The following is a 12,687-nucleotide window of genomic DNA, read 5'->3' as shown; positions in this document are numbered from 1 at the left end:
AAGTATGATTAAAATTGCTATCCGGTGGACGACTACCGGATGCATAAACAAGACGAAATATGATTTCTTCTTCTTCAGCTCGTGAATTTTGTTTGTTGCTAGGTTTGTGTTGGACCCGCCCTTACCGAAATTCACTTTATGACGTTGCATATTTTCGTTTTTGAATCGCATGGATGAGAAATTACCAATGCAACAGATTGAAGTCCAAAATTTTGCGCATTGTGTATGTGATTGATTGATGGATTTTCGTTTCACGACAGAAAGGATCGAATGTACTGAATGTTTTAAAATATTTAATGTTCTCTCAGCGATTATGGAAAATGCTCTCTCATGAGAATCGAACCATGACTCGTATGACGTGTTTTGTAACCAGAATAACACTGGAGTTAAAAAAAATTGGCAGTCCTACACTGGAATGAAAATATGAGAACTCTGTGAAAACCAATGGATATACTGTTGTCAACAGCAACAAACTATCATGTTCGGTGATCGATCCATGGACTCCCTGCATTAGAATTGAGCGTTCTACCAGAGAGCCCTCCAACCTCTCATAATTGCTTTCGAAATAATAACAAACATAGAAATTAAAAATACACCATCACATTATTATTTTTTGTGAGTGAAAGTCAAGAACACAACAAAATTTGTCTGTGGTTTTAACTTACGATTTAAGGTTCTGTGCACAAAAAACATTTTTGGGAGCTGGGATCGAATTATGTACTTTACGATCTAGAGTTAAATCAAGTTACTCCGTGGTGGGATATAATCGTCTGACGTTTATATTCAAGTTAATTCGAAATATATAAATTTTTGACTGAGTGCGACCTCACCGGAACCGAACTCATGATCCTAGGGTTAATACCCTACGGACGCTCATGTTTGTTAGATTGGAATTTAGTGTCCCTTTTAATACCGCACATACCTTGTTTGCTCATGACAAATGACACTTTTGTACATGCTGAGGATTTACTACTGTAATGATATCAAAAATAAAGAAATAGTAATCTTCTCGTCCAAATTGGTCGTCGAGACTTCTCATAGCAATTCATAATGTTTTGAAGCCATAGGATGAGAATCATAAAAACTCTATCTTTTTAATTAGTTGCTGAGGGGGATATAGTGATTCATTGAAGCTATTTACTATGTCTAATTTGACCTTCGGGTTCTCAGGAAGTCACTTGTAAGTGTCCATGGGAATAGGATTAGTTAGCAGAGTGTCCTTTGATCGAATAAATGTGAATATTTCATTGCATGATTTTTCCAAATGTAGGATAAGAAAGGTACTCCGTTCATTGTTGATTCTGAGATGAGGATTAGAAGCTTCTTATAAAAAATGGTTTCGACGTGGAAATTATTGCTCAAGAATTGATGATGATGATACATAGATGCATCGATGTTGATGTTGACTAATGTTTTGAGGCCGTATTTTAAAGCCTGAATGACAGGAGAATGTAGTAGCATAACCTCAGAAATGTGATGGGGACAATTTTTAAGAAAGCTAATACTTAACATTGCACACGCATACAATGCAAGATTAGCAAGGGGTTTGTATGATGTTGGATCGAGAGAGTGCATGTGTGAAAGAAGAAGAAGAATGCAATGTCATAACATTTCTGAGTACGAACGACTAGTTACATATTTCGTTTGTGAGAGCTACTCACATCATAATCTGAACTATGATACATTCATTCACAGAGAGGTACGAAGACTTTACGAATAATGTAAATACGTTAGTGATGTTTGTTTATTTGAATGCTAATAAAACATTACAATCGTATTGAGGTCATCAAAGTTACATTAATGCTAAAATAAATATGAACCACTGTGTCCCTGACATTAAAATGCAAAATGATGAGTGATTCGCAAGGAATCGAATCCGGGACTACGTAAACCGAAGACAAATATTAAGATTTGAACAAAGTGAGTTGTCCATCGGGTGTGCACCACGGTGAATTCAAATATTCATATCAATTGCTAGATTATAAAACCTAAACATAATTTCAAAACGTAAAAACTCACTCAGATTCAAATTGTGGACTACGTCAACTAAAAGACAAATAGTCATATTAATCGATAGATCATAAGATTTGAAGAAAATGACATTAAAACTGTCAGTTTATAAAATTCAATTATTTATAACATGTTTACACAAAGAATTTGTAGTTAGCTGATTTACATTAATGTTTTTTATGCACCTAGCATAATCTTTGTGAGTGTCAATGTGGACTTTTGTATAGATTATAGAGTTTCTCCTATCTCCGACGATGCTCTATCTCGTACGTTGTTATAGTAGTTAGCTCAGTGGTATTGCAATTACTTCTAATGCATAGGTCCCCAGTTCAATCCTGGGCCAAGTACATGTGTAGTGGGATACATCGTGTCAGTTGATTGTCTTGGGATACTTCTGCTTCATTCCGTGATATCACTTCAATTTTTTCATCGTTATTCACTTACCTCCACCTTAGCTTAAAGGATATATTCGTAGTACGTTAACCTGAAAGATTTCCTCTTTATTGTCGTACCCTTTGTTCCCGTTCAACATAAATAACAATCTAAAATTTAGTCGTATTTCTGTTCTCATGATTAGCTTTTGAATATTTACATTTTAATATTAAAAGAAACGAGAAATCGTCTTACACGGGTCCTGCTACGACCAGGAAATCTTTGAAAAAATGTTGCGGAGAGGGCTCTTAACTCATAATATAGTTCCTTCTCAACCAGTTTCTCCGCCACTCTTTATTTCTGTACAATGTTTTAATACTCTCCCATTTGTTTTCCATTGGGCCAAGTTCATTCACTACATTCTTGTCCAGATCTACATTTCAAAAGCAAAAGCATTTTACATCACTTTTGTGAAACGTTGTCCCCATTACTATTCGACTTTGTCCTGGAACACGCAATAAGGAAAATCAAGGATAACAATCAGGGTTGAACGGTTATTCACCAGATTATGGCGTAAATGTTGATGTAAATTTAATAGGGGAATAGGAGAACAATAGAAAGAAATGCAAACGTCCAAATAAACGCTTGCAGTGATTTCGGTTTAGAAGTAAATGCAGAGAAAACTAAACACATGGAAGTGCATCGGTACCGTAATACGGCAAATTGCGGATGAGTTAAATATTAAATAACACTTTTGATGAAGTGGATAGTTTCACATATCTAGGATCAATATTAATAAAAGGGAGAAGCAAATGATACGAAACGTGATGTTCTCATGTGAAATGACGTAATGCTGAACAACAGAAGATCTAGAAAAAACACTGACCTATCCTATATACAAAAGATAGCTTACACTAAAAGAAATACTGTCACAAAAACCAACACTGATATTCTGAATATATGTACAAATTTCATATTTGATTATTTTTGTTTGAAAACTCTAATTTAGAAGGATTAGACTAGGTTATGTGAGACGTAAGTGATACTGCTTAACGTGAAATTCGAGCTACATGATGTGTACAGATTTCTGATTTCATTATCACTTTTTCTTTAAAAAATGTAGTCTAGAAGGATTGGGGAAGGCTGTATGAGACTTGAATATAAAGCCTAACGCGAAACTCAAACTACATGATCTACCATCAGGAGCCGAACTCAAGTCTCCCACAACATAGGCACGTACACCCGCGAAAGCAAGATTTTTTAAGAGAATCGAATAAAGTAATTAATTCAAATGCGAACACTATTAAAGAAATAACTAACTACATTACGAAAATAAGATTTTGAAAAGCACCGAATTAAAAATCAAAATCAATAATATACTTATAAAATAATTCATTATTTTCGAACTACACGTATGGTACACATTTTGGATTCCACTCTCAATTTTCTCGGAAAAATTTAGTCTAGAAGGATTCGGTAAGGCTATGCTAAACAATATTACATTAAAGTGCATCCATCAAGTCAATATTACATTAAAATGCATTCTACTGTAAAAAAATTAGAAACTGAGAATATTAGTGAACTAATTTAACTAGTTATGGAATATATGGTAATATTCGAGAAAATTCGAACTACCGTACCGCGATCTAAATTTCAATTTCGGGAAATAAAATATTACCATTGTTTCACTTTGTTTCACTTTACACACGAATAAAGTCACGTTCGCAGATTAACACAAGATGAGAATTCTGCATATCCAGTAAACGGAAAGATAACTTTCTTTCTTGGGTACAAATTCACGAATGTCTCATCAATTTATTTTGATTACGAATATGAATTAAATTGAGATGAGACTAGGAGACGAGAGTCCTACAAAAGCTATTAAACGAAACGAGTTTGTTTTTGTTTCATACGTGGCGAACTAATTAACCATAGGTCTCGAACACACAGAAATTGCAATTCAAAATCGTATCTTGATCATACTTTATTTAAAAGGGCTTAATCGTGCGACGATAAACTATGAACTAAAGACCGCAATAGAAGTAAACGCACAGCGCCTACATCGTCATTGTATCACACATCAGCTTTTATGATAATAATAATAATTGGGAGGAAAGAAAAGGACTCGAAAAAGGCTGCGAACACAAGGTTGTTCAATGTATAACAACGTCGCAATGTGATTAAACCAAAGATCCAGCAGTAGAGATAAGTGCGCAGCGCCTGCTTAGTGAAAAAAGACGTCTGTACGATTTTTTTCAGATCAATCATTCAAAATATATTTTATTTTTTTCCTACACGACAAGTATCGCTATAATGCGAACATTAGTACATTAAAAAAATAAATATTAAGCGACTAAGTCATATTAAGCGACTAAACAATCACAAAATACAAGTAGGAATTTATGTGTAAATAAAATAATTCAAAACCACTATATTACTATTAATATTGTTATTATTAAATGCTCTAAATTTAGTATTAAACTACCCAGTATAAATGAAGAATATTAATTTCTTCTTCTACTTCTTCATAAAAACACTTAATCGATACCATTCATCTGTTGAGTTTCGCTTTCCTTCAATCATGGCTGTGTTTGTACGCTATCAAATAAATCAATCATAATTTAATCTATGCACTTTGTTTACAAAATACTTTCATTTGCAATTTTAATATTTCACCATCAATGTTCACATCGCCGTTCTTATCAGGAGACACACTTGGGAAACAGATGTTAATTTCACTTGTAATACTCTGTTTATCGACACATGCATAAATTCGATCAAGTTCTCTGCATGTAAGACATTGCGATTGTACATTATTATGAATAGTATTTGTACACAAATCAAATATTCACATAGCTAAACACTGCAAATTTACTGTTTTTCAAAGCATGCTCAACACACGGTAATAACAAATAACGCCAATCACATGAAGTTAAGTACACATTGTTTCGAGGAACATGAAATGTTCTTGCCTTCTCTAATATCACTAATATTGCACCAACTAATTTTTCACCCGCCAGTTCGTTGTTGCGTCCAAGACAATTTTAAATGTAATTTCCAGTTGAGAATTTAAATAGTCCCAAAACAAACAGGATCAAATGTACAAGTATTTTCCCATTCTGTCAAATTTAACTTCACTCCAATCACAAGACCTTTAAAAACAAGAATAACTGGTTCAAATGTGTCACTATCCAGTCCAATACAAGTTAATTTTGTTTTTATAGATTTAAGACCATATTCAAATCAACATACTTTGCATTTCAAAGTGAAATTTCAATGAAGTTCCATGACGTACTTCTTCTTTGTATATAACTACAAAAATTTTATGTACATATTCTAAAGTTATCAAAGGTATCTTCATTGTAAGTGTATAGGACATGCATAAAGAAGATGAAACATAATTGTTCCCCTTTGTCTTCACCTTCATGCATGCACAGATATTTGTATGCATAGTAACGTTATTATGTGTTGATCAGCTACTGAAGTAACATGTCTTTGAGTACTTGTGCATCACTCTTCTTTTACCCACTGTTGCACCATGTGTAAACGTATTGATTTTTCACAGCTTTCCATAATACCGTAGCAGCTGAAAATGAGGCAGGGTGTCAGGGGTTATAATAAATATTAGTCAGCTTCATCATATTTTTAAATAACGCCATCTGCTGACAACTTTACGTTTATGTGACTCCCCCTCCGCCTCGTCTTCTTTTTCTTCTTTTGTCAGATGTTATCAGCTGTTGTCAGCTTCCGAATATATTCTACGCGTTGAGGGTTACCTATATGCTCGAAAGGTATATTGGTTTTTGGAAAGAGTACAGCAAAAGGTGCTCATCCTAAGGGGGAACATTTTTCTTACGACACCTAACAAAATCCGTTAATAAATCTACTATATTAGCAACTGGAATTATTTTATTATAAATCTTAACACTACTATTGTCAGCCCAGTGAATGTTGGAATTTTGTTTTAATTTAGATAATAAAAGCCTTGCTTTACGCAGACAATTTTCGGGGAGGGCAGATAATATTTCATCCTCCCCGTCGTTTAACGCCTTAGTACCAACAATAGTTGATGTTGTTGCAGTAGGGTTTTGCATGATATCTCAATATTGTTGTAACAACTCCTTATATCGTGCACTTTTTTCAACACTCATATTTTAGTATTTAAAATACTCTTCGTCTCATCGTGTAAATTAGACAATGTTTGATAACAATGTAATTCTCCTGGCGAAATTACAAGTTTTCGTGCATGCTGCATAATATTTATATAATGAAACTAGATAGTATACCTCATATAATAGGTGCTAGCAATGCAATGTCAAAATCACCTTTTTGTACAATTATTCGTTTTTTCTTTTGTTTTAATGATGGGCCATTTTTTACTGAATAGGCCCTACCTATGATTCTTTTTATATATATTAAATCTATTTTTCTCTTTATTGTTTAATGGAATAAACGTTTATTTGTAATACATTATATGAATATTCGCAGATCGATTGAATTACATCGGGCTCTACATTCTGTAAAATCGCATTGCGTACTTTAGGTTTTGACTTTGCTAAAAGTTTTAATAAATGCGCATTTTCTATACTAATATATTTTTAGAACTATTATAGTAAAATTTGATATAAAATACAAAATTTATTGAGAGTATTTGATTATGGTACATAAACATAATTATATTAATCTGAGGTGAAAAATTGAAGTCTGGGTCAAAAACAGGTTAAATCCAAAAAAAGTGAAAGTGTAAAAGAGATAGCTCAGGAACGGTTTCTACTCATCCGATTTTCTTCAAACTTGCTACATATATAGCAAAGCTAAAATAAATCGGCACGTATTTTTTTATTTCTTTGTCAAAATAGGTTAACGGGGCACATACCTCTTTTCCATAATGGGCCCTCTTAATAAAAAGGGCCACATAATACAAACGAAACTCTGCCGAGGCAAAGGTGACTTCAAAGTAGGAAATACCGGTTTTGTAGTTTTTGCGACAAAAGACTTTCAGGGGGCAAGGGTCCCGTTCAAAATGACAAAGGACCCGCACAATCTTTTGGGAAATTAGATTTCGGTGGAATTGCTGAAAATCATGATATGTTGTAGATATTGTGTACCTGAGAAAAAGTCTCAATGGGGCCGACCAAAAATCACTGACAGTTTGGCTACTACAGGTCTACTTTTTTGAAACGAGTCGAAGACTACGATATTCTGGATTTCAGCAAAATGATCGAAACTGTGATATCTTGTACATATTGTAATATTGAAAAATTCTCAATAGTCATAGCGATTAATCAGTGATCGTTTGGCCACTGCAGTGAAACAGTTCTGTAAACAACGGAAGGTAACAGTATTCTGGATTTCGGAAAAATGAATGAAACTGTGATGTGTTGTAGATATTGTGATCCTGAGGAAACGTCTCGATTTGTACAACCATCCATCACTGACGTTTGGCCACTAAAGGGCCAACTTTTTTCTAAGACGGATAGGGATTTCAAGAAAATCGTAAACATTTACGTTGACGGACCTAGATACCCCTTCTAATCGTTACAGGGACATGAAATATACCTCGTTCTAAAGGCTATAAAACGCAGATTCCAACGTACTATCTTTTTTGCCCCTCATGCCAAAATTGCACAAGAAGAATACGGAATTTGGAAGAAAATGAGATATTTTGTTTTAGGAAATTTGTCAAAAGCTGCCAACACTGTTACTAGTCGTAAGCAGGAAAAATATTTTTTTACGTGTACGACAGTCATTGGGTACAATCATGCAAAAAGTGAAGGGCGAAAGTAGAATATTAAGTGAGAAAAAATTCCGAATATGCTTTCTACAAGAATCAGCCTGTATACATTTTTCGAAATATTTTGTTCTACCCGGACGTCCCTAACTGTCACAAAGATATAAGCGATACTTCACTTGAAAGCTTGTGAGACACAAATATTAAAGAGGCAACTTCTGTGCTCCTCGTGTCCAACCCGAAAAAGAAATTAAAAAAAAAACTAAATAAAAAAAATATATTTTCCCGAAGTTGGCAACACATTTTTGTCTTTCACAAGAATCGCCAAACACAGGGTACCAGTAGTAGGGGTCGACGTATGGCTCGCCGAGTCAGCAAAAATTTCTCGATTCTGATTGGCTGAGAGAGGTCACGTGACGTTAGGCCCCGCCCACGCGGGAAATTCAAATTTTCAGGTCACGTGGTATGATGACCCGCGGGGAAATCCCTCATTCTCTTTTATGACCGGGATTTTTGAAATTTGTTCCCTTTTACGGGTAAGATGTGTGATTCTGATTGGTTGATAGCTGTCACGTGATTTTAGACCCTGCGATATTTGAAATTCGTTCCCTTTTACGGGTAAGATGAGTGTTTATGATTGGCTGATAGAAGTCACGTGATCTTAGGCCCTGGGATTTTTAAAATTCGTTCCCTTTTATGGGTAAGATGAGTGGTTTGGTACCTTGAATTTGATTGGTTGATAGCGGTCACATGATCTTGGACCCTGGGTTTTGAAATTTGGGTATCCTCTTTGATGAGTGCTTTGGTACCTCGATTCTGATTGGCCGACAGAGGTTACATGATCTTAGACCCGCCACACGGTGAACAGGTCACATGGTATGACGTCATGTTTTACCCTTGCGGGGAAATCCATCACTAATTCGTTTCCTTTTACGGGTAAGATAAGTGCTTTGGTACCTTGATTCTGATTGGATGATAGAGATCACGTGATTTTAGGTCCTAGGATTTTTGAAATTAGGGTGTCCTTTCTGATGTATACTTTGGTACCTCGATTCTGATTGGCCGACAGAGGTCACATGATTTTAGACCCGCCACACAGTGAACAGGTTACATGGGAAAACCCCTTACTTATTTGTTTTATTTTATGTGTAAGATGCGTGTTTTGGTACCTCAATTTTGATTGGTGGATAGAAGTCACATGATCTTACCCCCCCCCCCACCCAGTTCATGAGGGAAATACAGAGCGATATGACAGCGATCCATCCTAGACCGGGATTTTTTTTTTTAATGGTTATGCGTAAAGTTCCCATGAAGGGTTCAACCTCCTCCTTAAATAACCCTTTTTGGTATCATGATATTGTACTGAAGTTTACATTAAATATTATCGTTCTCTTTGACAGATAAGATGATTCTTACCTTGATGGAGATCCTGTCCTTGAATTAGTAGCCTATGTCTCTGGAAGTAACAATGGTGAAAGAGGGGTGTCGCTTGTAGATTTCTTATAACACATTGTTGTGAGTTTAAGCGATTTATTGCTCAGTAAGCGCTTCATTAATGGAAACAGTGTTGCCAGATTTTTCTTACCTAAACTGCTCCGATTCTTTTCGAAACGGTTCCGCAGAGTGCAAGAAATTTTAAACTAAAAATTTTTCGAACTAAAAAAATTTGTAACTAAAAAATTTTAAACAAAAATTTTCAAACAAAAAAAATTTCGAACTAAAAATTTTGAAACAAAAATTTTTCGAACTAAAAAATTTAAACTAAAAACTTTCGAACTAAATTTTCAAATCAAAAAATTTTCGAACAAAAAATTTTCGAACCCAAAAAAAATTCGAACTAAAAAAATTAAAAATTTTTCGAAAAATATTTTAAACTAAAAACTTTCGAACTAAATTTTCAAATCAAAATTTTTCGAACTAAAAATTTAAACAAAAAATTTCGAACCAATTTTTAAAAACAAGTTTCGTACTAAAGTTGTAAACCACATTTGAAAGTTTTCAAATCCAAATTTTTTTCGAACTAAATTAAAAACCAAATTTTGGACACTAAAAAATTCTTTAATTATTTTTTCGAACAAAATCATGTAAACCAAATCTTGGATATATTTTCCACCTTAAATTTTCAAGATTACCATTTATTTGAAAACAAGTGTTCAGGGTTTCAAGAAATAATAAAACATATTTTTTTTCAACTTGTTGTATTTTAACGAAAGGTATGTGCTCTTCTCATACAAGTTTATTAACATAATAAATACAGGATCTAGTTTAATGAATATGTTGGACGTGTCATCATCTTCGAATGTTGTAGACGTATCCTGTAAAGAAAAAGAAGAAACGACGGATTACTTTAAGAATTTCTTTTTTCTGAAACAATAAAAATGAGTCAATATTGATAAGAGAGAAATAAAACTTACTCGTAAATGATGGATCTGTTTAGGCTCATCTTCCTCCTCGGGTACGAGATAACACCATTTCATCCACTGATGGATGTTTACGAACTTTTTCTGGGTACTGCATTTTTCTTGGTGTTGCAGCTTTATGGTCAAGGTTCCTCCTTGGATACGAGATGACTGCATTTCTTCCACTGATGGTGATGTTGATGATTTATGAACTCTTGTGGGTACTTCATTTTCTTCTTGGTGTTGCTGCTTTGTGGTTAAGGAAGGGAAAGAAGAAAAGGAAAAGGAAAAAAGAAATGGCGGCCTTATTGGGTATTTACAGTTTTTTCTTCTTCATCTTCTTTTTCCAGTTCCATCTTCTGTTTTTTAACGTACCCGTACGGAACCGTATCATAAGAATTGAATTCTTTAAATCGACGTTTTGTGTACTGGATACTGTACATTTTTTCTTCTTTGCGTGTGACGATGGTATGGTCTTTGGTCCTGCATATCTTATGGGGGATAGTGATGGTGACTTGTCCACGGCATTGATTTGTAATCATTTCTTTTAGCGTATTGAAATTTAATTGTTGTCCTGCATTGTAATTTAATGTAAATCCTCTAATTTTGCATATGTAACTGGTGACGTTGGTATCCGGATTGTATATTTCTAGGCTGTAATTTTTTGGTCCTCCACTGACAAATGTCTTGATGTATGCTCGTGGTCCGTAAGACTCCATCTCATTCGATAAGCATCCCAAGTACGTTGAAGGTTCAATGGTTGGCTCCCCGGGCTTCTCCGTAAATATCACAGAATCCGTGTCGAAATATAAAACACGTTCCTGCAACATTTCCAGGTACTTGTACAGTTCCAGGCGTGCCTGACATGTTGTAAATGCACCTAACACGACATTGGTGTTTCGGTTTTGAACAGGCACATGTTCATTGTACTCCCAGAACGCATACAACATCGTATCATTGATGGGTACAATTTGATGGAGTTTAATGTCGGGGGAAGTGAGTTTTTCATAAAATTCTTCCGGCCGGTCAATAATTGTGGTCTGGCTAAAGTTTGATCTTTGGCAAAGCTTTCCCCATAGAGAGTTCACACAAAGCTTAGATAAACTTCTTCGTGCAGGATTATTTTCAATTTTGGACGGATCCAATGCAATACCTTCACGCTCCAGGACGGTTTGTATGAATTTTGATTTATCTTCTTCTGTCACACAGGAACTAGGCCAGCCAGACGCTTCCATTTTCGATTTCAAAAACGTATTGATATATTCCGTGAACAAGCCACCTGTTTTCGTGATGGGATCATATTGTTCAATGTCATAATCCCAAATTTCAAAAATTTCCACTGGTTGATATCCTAATTCTACTGCTTTCTGGATTTCATATGATACCCATGTTCCAGTGAGGCATCGCTCCTGGTCGTTGTGTGTACACGTTGCTGTAGGGTCTGGGTTCATTTCTTCGGCACACGCAGCACACAGTGGAAAGAGTAGTTTCTTGTTGCATCGGTAAGGCAGGAGACCATGATAAAGATGGCGACTTGGTAATATCGTCATTTTGATTAGACCATTGACTTTATTTATTGGTGGTATATTTTCATCACCCTGTAGATAAATTCGTGGATGGCCTACAGGGTATTTAGCACACTTATTGATGTAAGGATAAAGCGCGACAATATCGAAATATTTTATTACTTCCCCCGCTTTTTCGTCGACTTGGTGGTACAATTTCACGCAATTGGTCCTTCCTCCAAAAAAACTATCTCTTGGATTTAATGGTCTGCGGTTCATGTACGGGTGATTCTTCAGATACGTCGCCATTGCAGGATTTTGTTTTAAGAACTGATTAAATTCGCACTCCCACATTTCATGTACAATGTACCCCAATTCACGCAGTCTTGCATTTTTGCGTTGCGTTCGTTCATAACGGAATTCCATGGTGTCTTCTGGATTGTTGTAGATGGGCTGATTACGGCCTGTAGTAAAACATACTTTACACCCGTGGTAAAAGCAGCCGGCATGCTCGTAGATGTGCTCCTCTAACGTCTCAGGATCTTGGTAGTAACCATCAACATGGAATCCCGCAATAAACACTTCTTTTTGTCGGGCCGCATGTAAGATTTGTTTTTCTTCGGTTTTTTCAATGTAGGCCAGCCATTGTATTGCAGCGATCGATTGGGTA

General features: G+C 35.2%; 1 protein-coding gene across 1 annotated transcript; it reads right to left on the bottom strand.

Moving 5' to 3' along the window:
* Nucleotides 1-10,080: 10,080 nt before the first annotated feature.
* LOC145692025 (uncharacterized) lies at nt 10,081-12,141 on the bottom strand. The gene is made up of 2 exons (XM_081767321.1): nt 10,528-12,141; nt 10,081-10,428 (listed from the first exon to the last, which is right to left on the bottom strand). The coding sequence occupies exon 1, from the start codon at nt 12,060-12,062 to the stop codon at nt 10,818-10,820; it is 1,245 nt and encodes a 414-aa protein (XP_081623447.1). The 5' UTR covers nt 12,063-12,141; the 3' UTR covers nt 10,081-10,428; nt 10,528-10,817.
* Between the last annotated feature and the right edge of the window lie 546 nt (nt 12,142-12,687).

The sequence above is a fragment of the Thermobia domestica genome, chromosome 8 (assembly GCF_964235325.1).
Source record: "Thermobia domestica chromosome 8, izTheDome1.hap1.1, whole genome shotgun sequence".
Taxonomy (NCBI): Eukaryota; Metazoa; Arthropoda; class Insecta; order Zygentoma; family Lepismatidae; genus Thermobia; species Thermobia domestica.
Note: the sequence above shows the minus strand (reverse complement) of the source record. Positions and strands in the feature narration are given on the sequence as shown.

What these genes read in the sequence shown, in the direction of transcription:
- LOC145692025 (XM_081767321.1), bottom strand. Translation starts at nt 12,062, where the DNA reads ATGACGATATTACCAAGTCGCCATCTTTATCATGGTCTCCTGCCTTAC.